Raw genomic sequence first — 20,535 nt, forward strand, 5'->3', positions numbered from 1 at the left:
GGCTTCTGCCCAAAACTAATATTTTTAAGTCTGTACCCATAAGTGTTTTAGTTTTTAGTATCAGTGATACAGCTTGGCCCACCGAGTCCGCGCCGACCAGCGATCCCCGCACACCAACACTGTCCAACACACACCAGGGACAATTAAGTATTATACCAAGCCAGTTAGCCTACAAACCTGCACGTCTTTGGAGTGTGGGAGGAAACCGGAGCACCCGGAGAAAACCCACGCAGGTCACGGGGAGAACGTGCAAACTCCGTACAGACAGCGCCCGTAGTCAGGATGGAACCCGGGTCTCTGGCGCTGTGAGGCAGCAGCTCTACCCGCTGCGCCACCGTGCCGATTAGGGTAATGGCCTGTTTCCAAGTCCCTGCTCATTTTATGCACCTCATGGATGTTTCTCCATGGATCGGTCCAGTGGAGAGAGACATGGAACGTAGAACAGTGCAGGCCCTTCAGCCCCACCATGTCCTCGCCCAACACGATGCTAGGTTTAACAAGTGCGGCACGGCGCGGTGGCGCAGCGGTAATGTTGCTGCTCGTCAGCGCCAGAGACCCGGGTTGGGTAAAAATGTCAGTTGTCCCCAGTGTGTGTGCAGGATAGTGCTAGTGTACGGGGTGGTCGGCACAGACTCGGTGGGCCGAAGGGCCTGTTCCTGCGTTGTATCTCTAAATCTAAACCAAATAGTTGGCCATTTTGCAGGCCACTTCCACAGCTGTTGGAGCTGGAAGCGAAGACTTTCATTTCATGGTTAATTTGAGGTTTACATTCTGAGAGTTTCCATGGTGAGAAACATCTGTGTGGGAATTGGCGATGAATTCAGCAGCGCCTCAGATTCCAATTTTAATTCTGTCTTTGTGCAGGAAGGAACTGCAGATGCTGGCTTAGATCGAAGACAGACACAAAGTGCTGGAGTAACTCAGAGGGACAGGGCAGCATCTCTGGAGAGAAGGAATGGGTGACGTTTCGGGTCGAGACCCTTCTTTAAATTTGTCACTTCGGTCTGAAGAAGGGTCTTGACCTGAAACGTCACCCATTCCTTCCCTCCAGAGATGCTGCCTGTCCCAATAGACAATAGACAATAGGTGCAGGAGGAGGCCATTCGGCCCTTCGAGCCAGCACCGCCATTCAATGTGATCATGGCTGATCATTCTCATCAGTGCTCCGTTCCTGCCTTCTCCCCATACCCCCTGACTCCGCTATCCTTAAGAGCTCTATCTAGCAGTCCCGCTGAGTTACTCCGGCATTTTGTGTCTATCAAACGTCAGGTAGTCCCATGAGAATGCTTTACTTTTGAGTAAGAGTGTGGTTTTGGTCTCCTAGTTTGAGGAAGGACATTCTTGCTATTGAGGGAGTGCAGCGTAGGTTCACCAGGTTAATCCCCGGGATGGCGGGACTGACATATGATGAAAGAATGGGTCGACTGGGCTTGTATGCACTGGAATTTAGAAGGATGAGAGGGGATCTTATAGAAACATATACAATTCTTAAAGGATTGGACAGGCTAGATGCAGGAAAAATGTTCCCGATGTTGGGGGAGTCCAGAACCAGGGGCCACAGTTTAAGAATAAGGGGTCGGCCATTTAGGACTGAGATGAGGATAAAGCTTTTCACCCAGAGAGTTGTGAATCTGTGGGATTCTCTGCCACAGAAGGTAGTGGAGGCCGATTCACTGGATGTTTTCAAGAGAGAGTTAGATTTAGCTCTTAGGGCTAACGGAATCAAGGGATACGGAGAGAAGGCAGGAACGGGGTACTGATTGTGGTTGATCAGCCATGATGATATTGAATGGCGGTGCTGGCTGGAAGGGCTGAATGGCCTCCTCCTGCACCTATTGTCTCTGTTTCTATCATGTCCCGTATGTGGCCTGACCACCCCTCGTGAATGGTTGTCCTAACGCTTGTCTGTCCCTTGTATGTTGTGTGTGCAGGTTCCCAGGAGTCAGACAGCTCCCAGTCTGCCAAGAAGGACATGTTGGCGGCGCTGAAGTCTAGACAGGACGCCCTGGAGGAGACGCTTAAACTTCGGCTAGACGAACTCAAGCGTCTGTGCCTGAGAGAGGCGGTAAGAGCCAGCGACCCACGTCCATGGAGGCTAGACACAGAGTGCTGGAGTAACTCAGCGGGTCAGCCAGCATCTGTGGAGAACACGGATAGGTGACGTTTCACAGAGTGCTGGAGTAACTCAGCGGGTCAGGCAGCATCTGTGGAGAACATGGATAGGTGACGTTTCATGTCAAGACCCTTCTTCAGACTGAGTTAGGGGAGAGGTAGACCAGAGATATGGAAGGGTAAGGTGTGAAAACAAGAGATCAAAGGGGACGCAGCTCAAGGGAAATGTGGAATATAGAGAGTATGGAAGTTGGGAGGTCAGGTTGCAGTTGTGTAAGACGTCACTGAGGCCACATTTAGTATTGTGTTCAGATCGAGGCACATTGTTATAGGAAAGATGGTGTCAAGCTGGAAAGGTTTCAGAGATTCACGAGGATGTTGCCAGGACTAGAGGGTGTGAGCTACAGGGAGAGGTTGAGTAGGGTGGGACTCCATTCCTTGAAGCGCAGGAGGATGAGTTTGTACGTTCTCCCCGTGACCGCGTGGGTTTTCTCCGGGCGCTCCGGTTTCCTCCCACACTCCGAAGACGTGCGGGTTTGTAGGTTAATTGGCTTTGGTAAAGTGTAGGTTGACCGTAGTGTGTGTAGGGTGGGGCCAGAGTGCGGGGATCGCTGGCCGGCACGGACACGGTGGGCCGAAGGGCCTGTCTCTGCGCTGCGTCTCTAAACTAAACCTCGTGCGGGAGATGTGAGGAAGTTGTTTCCGCTTCGCCCGCAGGAACTGACGGGGAAGTTACCGAAGGAATACCCGCTGGATCCCGGACAGCTGCCGCCCGTGGTGCGCAGGCGTGTCGGTACCTCCTTCAAGCTGGACGAGCAGGCGATCACGGCCACGGGAGAGGTAACGAGAGCACAGCGTAAACTAGCACACCCACTCAGCCAGCCCCTCCCTGCTATCCCCCCTCCCCCCGCAGATCACGATCACGGCCACGGGAGAGGTAACGAGAGCACAGCGTAAACGAGCACGCCCGCTCGCCAGCCCCTCCCTGTTACCCCCCGCAGATCACGGCCACGGGAGAGGTAACGAGAGCACACCGCAAACGAGCAAGCCCGCTCAGCCCGCCCCTCCCTGCTATCTCCCCCCCCCTGCAGGACACTCCCTTCACATATATTGAATTTACAATTTAAATTTAGAATAGGTGGTGCAGCGGGTAGAGCTGCTGCCTCACAGCGCCAGAGACCCGGGTTCCATCCCGACTACGGGCGCTGTCTGTACTGAGTTTGTACGTTCTCCCCGTGACCTGTGTGGGTTTTCTCCAGGTGCTCCGGTCTCCTCCCACACTCCAAAGACGTGCAGGTTTGTAGGTTAATTGGCTTTGGTGTAAATGTAAACATTGTCCCCAGTGTGTGTGTAGGATGATGTTAGTGTGCAGGGATCGCTGGTCGGCGCGGACACGGGGAGCCGAAGGGCCTGTGTCCACGCTGCTGTAAACTAAACTAAAAACATCACCCTCACATTTCCCTGCCGTTCAGTCACTGCCTGGCACCAAAGAGACAAGATGGGCCTGATACCAGGGAACCGGGAGTCCATTCCTACACAGCATTGACTCAGTGCCTGCCCGCGCAAGGCCCACTTATACAACGACCTGCAATGCAGCAAGAACATCCTCAGTGGCTTCACGGGGGCAGTGTAAATAAACACCTGAACTTGGCCCAGACACAGGGCTGCCAACTGCCCCGTATTAGCCTGGACATCAGGTATTTTGGGCTAAATAGGTTTGTCCCGTATTAGTGCCGGGAGCGCTGTAGGCCCGGATGCTGTAGGCCCAGACAGTGTAGGCCTGGACGCTGTAGGCCCAGACAGTGTAGGCCCAGACAGTGTAGGCCCGGACGGTGTAGGCCTGGACGCTGTAGGCCCGGACACTATAGGCCCAGGCAGTGTAGGCCCGGACGGTGTAGGTCCGGACAGTGTAGGTCCGGACACTGTAGGCCCAGACAGTGTAGGCCCGGACGCTGTAGGCCCGGGCACTATAGGCCCAGGCAGTGTAGGCCTGGACACTATAGGCCCAGACAGTGTAGGCCCGGACACTATAGGCCCAGATAGTGTAGGTCCAGACAGTGGAGACCCGGATGCTGTAGGCCCGGACAGTGTAGGCCCGGACAGTGTAGGCCCGGACAGTGTAGGCCCGGACAGTGTAGGTCTGGACGGTGTAGGCCCGGACAGTGTAGGTCCGGAGGCCGCTGTAGGTCCGGACAGTCTGGGTCCAGAGGCCCGGGCGCCGCCTAACGGAGGTTGCGTAGCAACCCGCCTTCTGGCCCGGGCGGCCGCCATTGGTGGAGCGGGGACACGTGGCCACTGGCTGGGGTGAGGGCGCTGGGCGGTGATGTCAACTTGTCCCTTATTTGGGAGTGAGGAAGTTGGCAACCCCTAGCCAGACATGATATAAGGTCGGCTAATTGAAAGCCCAGTCACAGAGGGAGGTTTTACGGAAAGTCAGAAAGGATAGAGGGAGGTGGTGAGAGGAAAGGAGGGAGGAAGAGAGCTGGAAGGAGAGAGAGAGATTGATCTGTGTGGGAAGACATTACAGATGCTGGTAACTCTCATCGGAGACAGGAGGAGAACTTCTTCAAAGTAGGCATACCTAGTTTAGTTTAGTTTAGTTTAGAGATACAGTGCAGAAACAGGCCCTTCGGCCCACCAAGTCCGCGCCGACCAGCGATCCCCGCACATCAACACTATCCTACACACACTAGGGACAATTTACCATTGTTACCAAAGTCAATTAACCTACAAACCTGCACGTCTTTGGAGTGTGAGGGGAAACCGGAGCACCCGGAGAAAACCCACGCAGGTCACGGGGAGAATGTGCAAACTCCGTACAGACAGCACCCGTAGTCAGGATGGAACCCGGGTCTCTGGCGCTGTGAGGCAGCAGCTCTACCCGCTGCGCCACTCCAATGTGCATTAACTGGGAGGAACAGTATTGTATTGGGGCCGATTAACGCCATTGCAGGATCACATCAGGGGTGTGTGTGATGCTGAGGCTCTACGAGTTGCTGGTCGGGCCGCATTTGGAGCATTGTGAGCAGTTTTGGGCCCCATATCTGAGGAAGGATGTGCTGGCTCTGGAGTGGGTCCAGAGGAGGTTTACGAGAACGATCCCAGGAATGAGTGGGTTTCTTTAGTCAGAGGGTGGTGAATCTGTGGGATTCTTTGCCACAGACGGCTGTGGAGGCCACAAGTCAGTGGGTATATTTAAGGCAAAGATAGATAGATTCTTGATCAGTGCGGGTGTCAGGAGTTATGGGGAGAAGGCAGGAGAATGGGGTTAGGGGGGAGAGATAGATCAGCCATGAATGAATGACGGAGTAGACTTATCATATCATATCATATCATATACAGCCAGAAACAGGCCTTTTCGGCCCACCAAGTCCGTGCCGCCCAGCGATCCCCGTACATTAACACTATCCTACACCCACTAGGGACAATTTTTACATTTACCCAGCCAATTAACCTACATACCTGTACGTCTTTGGAGTGTGGGAGGAAACCGAAGATCTCGGAGAAAACACACGCAGGTCACGGGGAGAACGTACAAACTCCTTACAGTGCAGCACCCGTAGTCAGGATCGAACCTGAGTCTCCGGCGCTGCATTCGCTGTAAAGCAGCAACTCTACCGCTGCGCCACCGTGCCGACTTGATGGGCCGCAGGAAAAATGTTCCCAATGTTGGGGGAGTCCAGAACCAGGGGTCACAGTTTAAGAATAAGGGGTCGGCCATTTAGGACGGAGATGAGGAAAAACCTTTTCACCCGGAGAGTTGTGAATCTGTGGAATTCTCTGCCACAGAAGGTAGTGGAGGCCAATTCACTGGATGCTTTCAAGAGAAAGTTAGATTTACCTCTTGGGGCTAACGGAATCAAGGGATATGGGGAGAAAGCAGGGACGGGGTACTGATTGTGGATGATCAGCCACGATCACAATGAATGGCGGTGCTGGCTCGAAGGGCCAAATGGCCTCCTCCTGCACCTATGTTCTGTGTTTCTGTGAATGGGCTAATTGTGCTGTTGGAGCGTGTCAGTGGCCAGCCCCTGGGTGACCCGGGCGTTAGCTGTGGAGTGGGGCAAGGCTGTTACCTCGTCAGTGTGTTTGCATGTGTTGGCTGTGGTGTGGAAGCTGTTTGTTGTTACATTGCTCAGGACAATCAGCCACATGCCAGATCCATGGGTATTTTTAGACTCTGCCGTCTATTATGCAAAGTCTCGAATACCAGGACAGATTGTTTTTGTAGGAAAACGAAACGGCTTTCAGCAAAGCTGCAGCCCCACGCAGTGCATCTCCGACCGAGATTTGCTGCTCAGACCCGTACAGACAGCATCCCGCGGTCAGGATGGAACCTGGCGCTACGAGGCAGCAACACTACCACCGTGCCACTCGTGTGCGAGTCTAGACTTCCCCCTCTGCTATCTACTGGCTTGTCTTTACATCTGAATATTTATCCCAGCACGTTGGCGCAGCGGGTAGAGCTGCTGCCTCACAGCGCCAGAGACCCGGGTTCCATCCTGACCACGGGTGCTGTCTGTACGGAGTTTGCACGTTCACCCCGTGGGTTTTCTCCGGGCGCTCCGGTTTCCTCCCAAACTCCAAAGACGTGCAGGTTTGTAGGTTAATTGGCTTTGGTGTAAATGTAAATTGTCCCTAGTGTGTGTAGGATAGTGTTAGTGTGCGGGGATCGATGGGCGGGGCAGACTCGGATGGGCAGAAGGGCCTGTTTCTGCGCTGTACCTCTAGTTGGTAAAGTCCTGTCTGCCCCGGTTGAATCAACTGGGATTACAGGATGGGCTCCTGAACCTTATCTCCGACTGATTTACAAACAACCTCGTCAGGGAAAAGCAACGCTCTGTGAATCCTTTGTCTGCGTGCAGGCATATTATAATAATAATAATAATAATAATGCATTTTATTTATATAGCGCTTTTCATATACTCAAAGACGCTTTACAGAGATGTGCAGTTTAAATTGGTATCATGGTCTGCACAGACATTGTGGGCCGAATGGCCTGTTTCCCTGTGCTATATCGCTCCATGTAAGAGAAAAAACTGCAGTTGCTGGTTAAAATCGAAGGTAGTATCTCTAAACTAAACATAGAACAATATAGGTAGACACAAAATGCTGGAGTAACTCAGCGGGTCAGGCAGCATCTCTGGAGAGAAGGAATGGGTGACGTTTCTCTCCCAGTAGAGTCTGAAGAAGGGTCTCAACCCAAAACGTCACCCATTCCTTCTCTCCCGAGATGCTGCCTGACCCGCTGAGTTACTCCAGCATTTTGCGTCTACCTATATTGTTCTATGTTTAGTTTAGAGATACAGCGTGGAAAAGGGCCCTTCGGCCCATCGAGTTCACACTGTATGTTGAAAGGCTGGAGCGATTGGGCTAGTATACACTGGAATTTAGAAGGATGAGGGGGGATATTAGATAATTAGGGGACTGGACACATTAGAGGCAGGAAACATGTTCCCAATGTTGGGGGAGTCCAGAACAAGGGGCCACAGTTTAAGAATAAGGGGTAGGCCATTTAGAACGGAGATGAGGAAAAACTTTTTCAGTCAGAGAGTTGTGAATCTGTGGAATTCTCTGCCTCAGAAGGCAGTGGAGGCCAATTCTCTGAATACATTCAAGAGAGAGCTAGATAGAGCTCTTAAGGATAGCGGAGTGAGGGGGTATGGGGAGAAGGCAGGAACGGGGTACTGATTGAGAGTGATCAGCCATGATCGCATTGAATGGCGGTGCTGGCTCGAAGGGCTGAATGGCCTACTCCTGCACCTATTGTCTATTGTCCATCAATTGTGGTGGGGGTCTGGAACGTGCTGCCAGGGGTGGGGGTAGAGACAGATACGATAGTGGTGTTTAAGAGGCTTTTAGACAGACACATGGATATGGAGGGAATGGAGGGACATGGATCACGTGCAGGCGGAGGGGATCCGTTTAACTTGGCATTGTGTCCAGCATGGACATTGTGGGCCGAAGGGCCTGTTCCTGTGCTGTGCTGTTCCATGTTCTGCAAACTCCTGGAGGCTGTCAGTATAATTGCTTTCAACTGCGCTCGTTAATCGTAACTCTGATTACAACACAATTTCTATCTGATTATCGGTCCTGGGGGGAATGGAAGCCCTTTGCTGTGCAGGATTCTGACACTTAAAGATTAAATGGTTCTTGTGGGAGAAGTGGGACCAGACGAGGTGTATTTACATTCGACTAATTAAATAAATCTGGGTTTGGAAACCAGCATTGGTAATTATACTCTGCTTCAGAGCTGACAATGTTCCTTCCTTACACACTTAGGCAAGTGTGCAACCCCCCTCTTAGAGTGGCAGAAACAAGCCCTGCGCTCACCTCTCACCCCCCCCCCTCTGGGCAGCACTCCCCCCCCCCTCTGGGCAGCACTCCCCCCTCCCCTCCATCTGTCCTTTCCCCCCTCCCCCCCTTTCCCCCCTCCTCCATCCGCCCCCCCCCCCCCCCCTCTGGGCAGCACCCCCCCCTTTCCCTCCTCCTCCATCTCCCCTGCCCCCCCAGACTGAGCGTTCCGTGTTGCTGTAGGAGCAGGAGGTGGAGCGACTGGAGCGGGAGTTTTCCATCCAATCCCAGATCACGGAGGCGGCGCGGCGCTTGGCCAGCGACCCCAGCCTCAACAAGAAGATGAAGAAACAACGCAAGATGTCCTACCTCAACGCCCTGCAGAAGCTGCAGCTCATCGAGAACTCCATCAACCAGCACCGCGTCAAGTCGGGCAAGAAGCCCACGCAGCGAGCTTCCCTCATCATCGAGGGTGAGTCACCCACCGCACCGCTCCACACCGACCACCCGGACCACCCCGGACCGCCCACACTGACCGCCCCGCACTGACCGCACCGGCCCGCACTGACCGCACCGGCCCGCACTGACCGCACCGGCCCGCACTGACCGCTGCGCGACAGAAACAGCCATGGAGGCAGAGTCACGGTCACATAGACACAGAGACACAGAGGCACAGAGGCACAGAGGCACAGAGGCACAGAGGCACAGAGGCACAGGGACACAGGGACACAGGGACACAGAGACACAGAGACACAGAGACACAGAGACACAGAGACACAGAGACACAGAGACACAGAGACGTGCAGCGTAGGTTCACTAGGTTAATTCCCGGAATGGCGGGACTGTCGTATGTTGAAAGGCTGGAGCAATTAGGCTTGTATACACTGGAATTTAGAAGGATGAGGGGAGAACTTTTTGAAACATATAAGATAATTAGGGGATTGGACACATTAGAGGCAGGAAACATGTTCCCAATGTTGGGGGAGTCCAGAACAAGGGGCCACAGTTTAAGAATAAGGGGTAGGCCATTTAGAACGGAGATGAGGAAGAACTTTTTCAGTCAGAGAGTGGTGAAGGTGTGGAATTCTCTGCCTCAGAAGGCAGTGGAGGCCAGTTCGTTGGATGCTTTCAAGAAAGAGCTGGATAGAGCTCTTAAGGATAGCGGAGTGAGGGGGTATGGGGAGAAGGCAGGAACGGGGTACTGATTGAGAGTGATCAGCCATGATCGCATTGAATGGCGGTGCTGGCTCGAAGGGCTGAATGGCCTCCTCCTGCACCTATTGTCTATTGTCTATTGAGACACAGAGACACAGAGACACAGAGTCACAGAGTCACAGAGACACAGAGACACAGAGACACAGAGACACAGAGACACAGAGACATCGTCATAGAGTTAGAGGCTCACACAGTCGCAGAGTCATTGTTACAAAGTTAGAGACTCCTAGAGTCACAGTCATAGACTCACACAGCATGGAAACAGGCCCTTCGGCCCAACTTGCCTGCACCAACCAACAAGTCCCAGTTACACGAGTCCCACCTGCCCACGTTTGGCCCATATCCCTCTAAACCTGTCCTGTCCATGTACCCGTGTTTCTTAAGCGTTGCGATAGTCCCTGCTTCAACGACCCCCTCTGGCAGCTCGTTCCATACACCCACCGCCTGACTACGGGTGCTGTCTGTATGGAGTTTGTACGTTCTCCTCGTGAGCTGCGTGGGTTTTCTCCAGGTGTTCCGGTCTCCTCCCACACTCCAAAAACGTGCAGGTTTATAGGATAATTGGCCTAGGTAAACTGGTAAACTGTTCCTCGTGCGTGTAGGACAGTGTTAGTGTGCAGGGATCGCTGGTCGGCCCGGACTCGGGGGGGGGGGGGGCAGAAGGGCCTGTTTCTGTGCTGTATCTCTAACCTAAACTTTTGATGCTCTCTCCACAGAGGCAAACATTGGTTCAGAGGACAGCTCGCTGTCGGACGCCCTGGTTCTGGAGGACGGTGAGTACCGCGGTAACTGGCGGGACAGGAGTCACTCTCTGCGTGGTGGAACCAACAAGACCCATGAAAGAACGGGTCGACCGGGCTTGTACTCACTGGAGTTTAGAAAGATGAGAGGGGATCTTATAGAAACATATAACATTCTCAAGGGATTGGACGGGCTAGATGCAGGAAACATGTTCCCGATGTTGGGGGAGTCCAGAACCAGGGGCCACAGTTTAAGAATAAGGGGTCGGTCATTTAGGACTGAGATGAGGAAAAACGTTTTCGCCCAGAGAGTTGTGAATCTGTGGGATTCTCTGCCACAGAAGGCAGTGGAGGCCAATTCACTGGATATTTTCAAGAGAGAGTTGGATTTAGCTCTTAGGGCTAACGGAATCAAGGGATGTGGGGAGAAAGCAGGAACGGGGAACTGATTGTGGATGATCAGCCATGATTATATTGAATGGCGGTGCTGGCTCGAAGGGCCGAATGGCCTCCTGCTGCACCTATTTTCTATGTTTCTAAAACAGACTGTGCACATAGTTCACCTGATCTGCAGATTTATCGGGTCATGTTTATCCGTCTACTTGCAAGGATCGCCCAGAACCCATCTTCAATGTTTCTTGTAGATAGACAGAAAATGCTGGAGTAACTCAGTGGGTCAGGCAGCATCTGTGGGGAACATGGATAGGTGACGTTTCACAGAGTGCTGGAGTAACTCAGCGGGTCGGGCAGCATCTGTGGAGAGAAGGAATGGGTGGCGTTTCAGGTCGAGACCCTTCTAGGATGGTTTCCAGAGATGCTGCCTGTCCCACTGAGTTACTCCAGCATTTTGTGTCCATCTTCGGTGTGAATTGGCATCTGCATTTCCCTCCTACACATTTTGTCCCCTTTGATCTCTTGTTTTCACACCTTACCCTTCCATATCTCTGTGTCTCCCTGACTCTCAGTCCGAAGAAGGGTCTCGACCCGAAACATCACCCATTCCTTCCTTTCAGAGATGCTGCCTGACCCGCTGAGTTACTCCAGCACTCTGTGTCTCTCTTCAGTGTAAACCGGCATCTGCAGTTCCATCATACGCTAGATAACGTACGAGGATGTTGCCAGGACTAGAGGGTGTGAGCTACAGGGAGAGGTTGAGCAGGCTGGGACTCTATTCCATGGAGCACAGGAGGATGAGGGGAGACCTTATAGAGGTGTACAAAATCATGAGAGGAATAAATCGGGTAGATGCACAGAGTCTCTTGCCCAGAGTAGGGGAATCGAGGACCAGAGGACATAGGTTTAAGGTGAAGGAGAAAATATGTAATAGGTAACTTTTTCACATAAAGGGTGGTGGGTGTATGGAACAAGCTGCCAGAGGAGGTAGTTGAGGCTGGGACTAATCCAACATTTAGAAAACATTTAGACAGGTACATGGATAGGACAGGTTTGGAGGGATATGGACCAAACGTGTGCAGGTGGGACTAGTGTAGATGGGACATGTTGGTCGGTGTGGGCAAATTGGGCTGAAGGTCCCGTTTCTACGCTGTGTGACTCTGTTACTATAAAGAGGAGGCCAAACTGAGGTGAGGAAAATACTTTTTCACCCAGAGAGTTGTGAATTTGTGGAATTCTCTGCCACAGGGGCAGTGGAGGCCGATTCACTGGATGGATTTAAAACAGAGTTAGATAGAGCTCTAGGGGCTAGCGGAATCAAGGGGTATGGGGAGAAGGCAGGCACGGGTTACTGATTGTGGATGATCAGCCATGATCACAATGAATGGCGGTGCGTACAGGCGCGACGGGCCGAGTGGCCTCCTCCTGCACCTGTTGTCTGTGTATCTGTGACTCTTGTGCGCTTGTGTTTTGCAGAGGACTGTCCGGTGTCGGGGGTCTCGTCTCCCGTGCAGTCCCCGCACAAGGCCCTCCCCCCCCGCCCACCGTCCCACCAGCGCCCTGTGCCACCCCAGTCGCTGGACGGTCTGCGGCAGCTCCACCATCACCACGCCAACTACGACCGCTCGCCCATCAAGCCCAAGATGTGGAAGGAGTCGTCGCTGGACGAGCCGTACGAGAAGGTGAAGAAACGGAGCTCCCACAACCACTCCAGGTCAGTGGAGCACGGACAAACACGGACGCTCACTGTTCACACCTTCATTACGGGCGGCACAGTGGTGCAGCGGGTAGAGCCGCTGCCTCACGGCGCCACAGACCCGGGTTCCATCCTGACCACCGGTGCTGTCTGCACGGAGTTTGCATGTTCTCCCCGTGACCTGCGTGGGTTTTCTCCGGGCGCTCCGGTTTCCTCCCACACTCCAAAGACGTGCAGGTTTGTAGGTTAATTAACTTAGAATAATCAAGAATCTATCTATCTCTGCCTTAAAAATACCCACTGACTTGTGGCCTCCACAGCCGTCTGTGGTAATGAATCCCACAGATTCACCGCCCTCTGGCTAAAGAAATTCCTCCTCATCTCCTTCCTAAAGGAACGTCCTTTAATTCTGAGGCTGTGAGGCAGCAACTCTGCCCACTGCGCCAACGTGCCACCCTCTGAGGTGAAATGATTGATCGATTGGTTGATTGATTGATTGGTTGGTTGGTTGGATGGTTGGTTGATTGATTGGTTGGTTGATTGGTTGGTTGATTGATTGATTGATTAGCTGATTGGGTGATTGATCAATTGATTGATTGGTTGGTCAATTGATTGATTGGTTGGTCAATTGATTGATTGGTTGGTCGGTTGATTGATTGGCTGATAGGTCGATTGGTTGGTTGGTTGATTGATTGGCTAGTGGTTTGTTTGGTTGGTCGATGGATGGATGGATGGATGGATGGTCCCAGCCATGTGTGACAGGTTGGCGTGGCCGTGGGTGGTTGAATAATCAGCGTTGTTTGTGTTCTTCAGCCTGGCCAGTGGGCACGCACGCTTCCCCAGCGTGGGGAGCTGTGCGGAGACGGGGGCCGGAGGGTCACTACAGAGCAGTCCTGTCAGAGGAGGCCGGCACTGGAACTGTGCGCAGGCCAGCATGCCGTCGACACCTGACCTCCGTGTACGCAGCCCGCTCTTCACGCACTCCGCCCGGTAAGTCAACGGCACGATTGTTCAAACGGGTAGGAAGGAACAGCAGACGCTAGGCCGGAGTAACTCAGCGGGTCAGGCAGCATCTGTGGAGAACATGGATAAGGTGACGTTTCACAGAGTGCTGGAGTAACTCAGTGGGTCAGGCAGCATCTGTGGAGAACATGGATAAGGTGACGTTTCACAGAGTGCTGGAGTAACTCAGCGGGTCAGGCAGCATCTGTGGAGAACATGGATAGGTGACGTTTCGGGTCGAGACCCTTCTCCAGACAGGGAGTTAGGGAGATAGACTCTCAGTCTGAAGAAGGGTCTCGACCCGAGACGTCACCTATCCATGTTCTCCACAGATGCTGCCTGACCCACTGACTTACTCCAGCACTCTGTGTCTATCTTCTGCAAAATAGTTGAGTTGAGTTTAGTTTATTGTCACGTGTACCGAGGTACAGTGAGATCTTTAGTTGCGCGCTAACCAGTCAGCGGAAAGACAATACACGATTACAATCGAGCCGTCCACAGTGAACAGATACAGGATAAAGGGGATAACGTTCAGTGCAAGGTAAAGTCCAGAAACGTCTGATCAAAGACAGTCCAAAGGTCTCCAATGAGGTAGATACTAGCTGAATACTGCTCTGTGGTACGATGGTTTAGTTGCCTGAATTAGTCTACATGTTTATCTCAGATACTGAACAAAAGTAATCAGTTGTGTAAGGGCATTAAAGGTTATGGGGAGAAGGCAGGAGAATGGGGTTGGGAGGGAGAGATAGATCAGCCATGATTGAACAGCAGAGTTGAGTCTAGGAGCAAAGAGGTCCTTCTGCAGTTGTACAGGGCCCTAGTGAGACCGCACCTGGAGTACTGTGTGCAGTTGTACAGGGCCCTAGTGAGACCGCACCTGGAGTACTGTGTGCAGTTGTACAGGGCCCTAGTGAGACCGCACCTGGAGTACTGTGTGCAGTTGTACAGGGCCCTAGTGAGACCGCACCTGGAGTACTGTGTGCAGTTTTGGTCTCCAAATTTGAGGAAGGATATTCTTGCTATTGAGGGCGTGCAGCGTAGGTTTACTAGGTTAATTCCCGGAATGGCGGGACTGTCATATGTTGAAAGACTGGAGCGACTAGGCTTGTATACACTGGAATTTAGAAGGATGAGAGGGGATCTTATCAAAACGTATAAGATTATTAAGGGGTTGGACACGTTAGAGGCAGCAAAAACATGTTCCCAATGTTGGGGGAGTCCAGAACCAGGGGCCACAGTTTAAGAATAAGGGGTAGGCCATTTAGAACGGAGAAGAGGAAAAACTTTTTCAGTCAGAGAGTTGTGAATCTGTGGAATTCTCTGCCTCAGAAGGCAGTGGAGGCCAATTCTCTGAATGCATTCAAGAGAGAGCTAGATAGAGCTCTTAAGGATAGCGGAGTCAGGGGGTATGGGGAGAAGGCAGGAACGGGGTACTGATTGAGAATGATCAGCCATGATCACATTGAATGGTGGTGCTGGCTCGAAGGGCCGAATGGCCTCCTCCTGCACCTATTGTCTATAGTAGACTAGATGGGCCGAATGGCCTAATTCTGCTCCTATCACCGATGGTCATATTTATCTTGGAAACTGAATAAAAATATTGGAAAACCGAAATGTAACGAGGAAAGTGTGTAAAAATGCATGCTGAACAGATAGAAACATAGACAATAGGTGCAGGAGGAGGCCACTCGGCCCTTCGAGCCTGTACGCACCACCATTCATTGTGATCATGGCTGATCATCCATATCCCTTGATTCCACTAGCCCCTAGAGCTCTATCTTGGGTGTTTTTTTAATTTATTGTTTTAAAAATTGTATTGAACTTTATTTAGTTTGTGGCGTTATATCTGAGCCCTGTGTTTTCAGACTGGCATTACCACTGCAAGTAAGAAAGTGACTGTTCTGTTGTTGGTGCGTGTGACAATGACACTCTCAAAGACCTTCTAACTCTCTGCATTAATTACCCGGTGTGTGTTATAGAGTCACAGAGTGATACATTGTGGAAACAGGCCCTTCAGCCCAACTTGTCCACACCGACCAACATGTCCCAGCTACATTAGTCCCACCTGCCCACATTTGACCCATATCCCTCCAAACCTGCCCTATCCATGTACCTGTCCAAATGTCTCTTAAACGTTGGGATAGTCCCAGCCTCAACTACCTCCTCTGGCAGCTCGTTCCACAAACCCACCACCCTCTGTGTGGAATTCATTTGTTCTGTTATGGCGACATATGAAAATGAAACACTCCTCAGGCTTTGTCCCGCCCCCACCTCACTGCTCCAGCTCCCCCCCCCCCCCACCTCACTGCTCCAGCTCCCCCCCCCCCCACCTCACTGCCCCAGCTCCCCCCCCCCCACCTCACTGCTCCAGCTCCCCCCCCCCCCACCTCACTGCTCCAGCTCCCCCCCCCCCCACCTCACTGCTCCACCTCCCCCCCCCCCCACCTCACTGCTCCAGCTCCCCCCCCCCCACCTCACTGCCCCCAGCTCCCCCCCACCTCACTGCTCCAGCTCCCCCCCCCCCACCTCACTGCTCCAGCTCCACCCCCACCTCACTGCTCCAGCTCCCCCCTCTCCATCAGTCTGAAGAAGGGTTCCGACCCGAAACATCATTTATCCATCCCCTCCGCAGATGCTGCCTGACCCGCTGAGTTCCTCCAGCACTTTCTGTTTTGCTGCATCTATTAAATTTGTCCCCTCACACTAACACTATCCTACACACGCGGCACAATTCACAATTATACCCAGCCAGTTCACCAACAAACCTGTGCCCGGGGGTTACGGAAGCGTTTAAGGAAGTTTAAGGAAGAGATGTACCCTAGTTATGGAAGGGCGGTTCGGAAGGCTGGTCGGGGAGGGGAGTGGAGGGGAGGGGAGGGGAGGGGAGTGGAGGGGAGGGGGGAGGGGAGGAGAGGAGAGGAGAGTGGAGGGGAGGGGAGGGGAGGGGAGGGGAGGGGAGTGGAGGGGAAGTGGGGGGAAGTGGGGGAGGGGAGTGGGGGAGGGGAGAGGAGAGGGCGGGGAATGGAAGGGGGAGGGGAGGGTTGGAGGGGTGTGGGGGAGGGGAGGGGGAGGTGAGGTGAGTGGAGGAGAGGGGCGGGGAGGGGAGGGGAGTGGGGGAGGGGAGAGGAGAGGGCGGGGAGTGAAGAGGGGAGGGGAGGGGTGGAGGTGGGAAGGGTGTGGGGGAGGGGAGGGGGGAGGTGAGTGGAGGAGAGGGGCGGGCAGGGGGGAGGGGAGGGGGGTGGTGGAGGGGGGGAAGTGGGGGGGATGGGAGGGGAGGAGGGTGTGGGTCCTGGTGGCCATGTTATTAATACGTTGCCGTTGTCGTTGTAGGTCGGTGGATCTCAGCCCGTCACGGCTGCACAGTTTGTCACAACATTTCCGGCACCGTAGCTCCAGCCTGGAGTCGCAGGGCAAGCTGGGGGTGAGCAGTCACGAGCCAGGTAGCCCGCCAGGCTTCTACACTCCGGGGACACGTAGCAGCAACGGCTCAGACCCGCTGGACGACTGCTCGTCCTGCACCAGCCACTCCAGCTCGGAGCAGTACTACCCGGCGCAGGGCCACGCCAACTACCGCACGCTGGCCGAGGACTCCCCCTGCAAGGCTCGCGAGAGGCAGAGGCATCGGTCTACGGGCAACCTGGGCTCCACCAACTCCGGCAGCATGCCCAACCTGGCGGGCAAGGGCGGCGTGGGCGTTGGCGTGGGCGTGGGCGGCGCGGGCAATGGCGGCGTGTACCTGCACAGCCAGAGCCAGCCCTCCTCCCAGTACCGGATCAAGGAGTACCCGCTGTACGTGGAGGGCAGCCCCACGCCAGTGGTGGTCCGCAGCCTGGAGAGTGACCAGGAGGGGCACTACAGTGTCAAGGCCCAGTTTAAAACCTCCAACTCCTACACAGCGGGCGGCCTGTACAAGGACACGTGGAGGGCCGAGGAGGGCGAGGGGGTGAGGATCATGCCCTCACGCTCGCTCATTGTACGGACTCCCACCCTGGCCAAGGAGCAGGCGGAGGGAAGCACAAACAGGACTGCCCTGTCCGACGAGCTGAGGTTGTGGTACGAGAGGTCGTCGGCCACCCTGAGGGATCATCACAGACTCTCGCACTCCAGCACAGAGTCATCGGAGCACAGCGCACCCTACCCCCCAACACCCAGTCCCCACCCCACTCACGCCAAACTGCCCCGGCCCCCACACTCCCCCAAACCAACACTGGCTGTCCCAGGTAAGCAACGTACACCTGTCCCATCACCTGGGGCCACTTCAGTGCACCGAACCTTACTTTAGCTTACTTTAGTTTCGTTTACTTTAGTTTTGTTTTGTTTAGTTTATTATAATTGAGTTTATTGTAGTTTAAGAAAATAACTGCAGATGCTGGTACAAATCGAAGGTATTTATTTCACAAAATGCTGGAGTAACTCAGCGGGTCAGGCAGCATCTCGGGAGAGAAGGAATGGGTGACGTTTCAGGTCGAGACCCTTCTTCAGACTGATGTAGTTTAGTTAAACTACTATTGTAATTTAGTTAAGTTCAGTTTACTTTAATTCACTTTTGTTTAGTTTACCTTAGTTTATCATTGCTTACTTTAGCTTACTCTAGTATATTTACTTTACCTTAGTTTAGTTTAGTTTACCTTCATGTACTTTAGATTAGTTTACTTTAATTGATTTTAGTTTAGAGATACAGCACGGAAACAGGCCCTTCGGCCCATCGGGTCCGTGCCGCCCAGCGATCCCCTCACACTAACACTATCCTACACACACTGGGGGCAATTTACAATGTGCGGAAAGGAACAGCAGATGTTGGTTTACACCGAAGATAGACACAAAATGCTGGAGTAACTCAGCGGGTCAGTCAGCATCTGTGGAGAGAAGGAATGGGTGATTCAACTTCAAACAGAAGAAGGGTCTCGAGAGATGCTGCCTGTCCCGCTGACTGACTCCGGCATTCTGTATCTATCTTAGGGACTATTTACAATTTTATCGAACCCAATTAACCTCCAAACCTGTATGGCTTTGGAGTGTGGGAGGAAACCAGAGCACCCGGAGAAAACCCACGCAGGTCACGGGGAGAACGTGCAAACTCCGTACAGTCAGCACCCGTAGTCGGGATGGAACCCGGGTCTCTGGCGCCATGAGGCAGCAGCTCTACCCGCTGCGTCACCCTGCTGGCCCAAATTCATGATGGCATTGTTGTTCCTCATCAGCCTGAGGACGTTGGGAGAGATTAGAGCAGGGGCTTATTTCCCAATGACCAGGGGGAGAGGGGGCGGCCGTTGGCGAAACACAGAACTGCAGATGCTGGCATCTTGGGCAAATCACAAAGTGCTGGAGGAACTCCTGTAGAGGGTTGCCACATCATGGCAAGGATGTAGAGGCTTTGGAGAGAGTGCAGGGGAGGTTCACCAGGATTAGTCCCAGGTTAGATTTCAGCCACAGGAAGAGGTTAGAAAAACCTGGAGTGTTTTCTCTGGAGGTTGAGGGGAGACATGATGGAAGTGTATCGATTTATGCGAAGCACAGATAGGGTAGACAGTCAGAACCTTTTTCTCCAAGGTGGAGGTGTCAAAGATTAGTGAGCATAGTTTAACGCGAGTGGGGCAAGGTTTAAAGGAGATGTGTGGGGGCAGGTTTGTTCCACAGAGGGGGGTGGGGGCCTGGAACGTGCTGCCAGGGGTGGGGGTGGAGGCAGATACGATAGTGGTGTTAAATAGATATGCAGGGAATGGAGGGACATGGATCACGTGCAGGCAGACGAGATTAGTTTAACTTGGTATCATGTCCAGCACAGACATTGTGGGCCGAAGGGCCTGTTCCTGTTCTGGTCTGGTCTATGTTCTGTGAAAGGAACAATGTGATAACAAGGAACTGTAGATGCCGGTTTACCAACGAAAGACACAGAGTGCTGGAGTAACTCAGCGGGTCAGGCAGCATCTGTGGAGATCGTGGATAGGTGACGTTTCACAGAGTGCTGGAGTAACTCAGTGGGTCAGGCAGCATCTGTGGAGAACGTGGATATCATGTCAGGACCCTTCTTCAGACTGTATGTTGGGGTGTGGGGGGTGTGGGAAAGAAAGCTGGAAAAGAGGAGGGGCAGACAGAGCAGGTGGACACAGGCAAGGGGGTTCTTTGACAGGCAGATTAATGGACAAAGATTTGGCTTTACCTTGCACCAAATGTATCTGTACACTGTGAACGGCCCGATTGTAATCATGTATTGTCTTTGCGCAGACTGGTTAGCGCACACAACAAATGCTTTGAGGGGGTGGGGGAGGGGAAAGAGGACGGTGGGGGGGGGGGTCTTGAGGGGGAGGGGGGCTGTTTGTGGGTCAGTTATCTCAGGTTGGAGAATTCAGCATTCACACCATTGGGCTGCAAGATGCCAAGTGAAATAAGAGAGAAGGATGTGGAGAGGATGTTCCCACTAGTGGGAGAGTCTAGGACCAGAGGGCACAGCCTCAGAATTAAAGGACGTCACTTTAGGAAGGAGATGAGGAGGAATTTCTTTAGTCAGAGGGATGGAATTCAGAATCTGTGGAATTCATTGCCACAGACGGCTGTGGAAACCAAGTCAGTGGATATTTTTAAGACAGAGATAGATATTCTTGATTAGTGCGGGTGTCAGGGGTTATGGGGAGAAGGCAGGAGAATGGGGTTGAGAGGGAATGATAGGTCAGCCGTGATTGAATGGCGGGGTAGACTTGATGGGCCGAGTGGCCTAATTCATCAGTCCCATCGTCTACCACGCTGTCTGTGTGGAGTTTGTACGTTCTCCCCGTGACCTGCGTGGGTTTTCCTCGAGATCTTCGGTTTCCTCCCACACTCTAAAGTATGTAGGTTAATTGGCTTGGTTAAAATGTAGGATAGTGCGGGGATCGCTGGTCGGCTTAGACTCGGTGGGCCGAAGGACTTGTTTCTGTGCTGTATCTCCAAACTAAACTAAACGAAACTGGTCCTGTGACTTATAAACATAATGAGCAATGTTTTCTTAAGGCCCCTGAGAGGGGAAGGCAGTGAACCAAGGGGTTTTTAATCAATTCTTGACGGCGAGACAAGAAATAACAATAAACGGCAGCTCGGACAATTGGT

The 20,535-nt window shown here is 53.0% G+C and overlaps 1 protein-coding gene across 1 annotated transcript in view; it reads left to right on the forward strand.

Annotated features, from left to right (window-relative positions):
• frmd4a (FERM domain containing 4A) overlaps positions 1-20,535 on the forward strand; it is a 79,563-nt gene that overhangs the window by 48,091 nt on the left and 10,937 nt on the right. Inside the window, exons 13-19 of the mRNA XM_078419378.1 lie at positions 1,932-2,065; positions 2,830-2,952; positions 8,650-8,878; positions 10,338-10,394; positions 12,231-12,468; positions 13,264-13,440; positions 16,783-17,672. Of these exons, the coding sequence (XP_078275504.1) occupies positions 1,932-2,065; positions 2,830-2,952; positions 8,650-8,878; positions 10,338-10,394; positions 12,231-12,468; positions 13,264-13,440; positions 16,783-17,672 (1,848 nt within the window). The remainder of the gene's footprint in view (positions 1-1,931; positions 2,066-2,829; positions 2,953-8,649; positions 8,879-10,337; positions 10,395-12,230; positions 12,469-13,263; positions 13,441-16,782; positions 17,673-20,535) is intronic.

Source organism: Rhinoraja longicauda, chromosome 23, assembly GCF_053455715.1.
Source record: "Rhinoraja longicauda isolate Sanriku21f chromosome 23, sRhiLon1.1, whole genome shotgun sequence".
Taxonomy (NCBI): domain Eukaryota; kingdom Metazoa; phylum Chordata; class Chondrichthyes; order Rajiformes; family Arhynchobatidae; genus Rhinoraja; species Rhinoraja longicauda.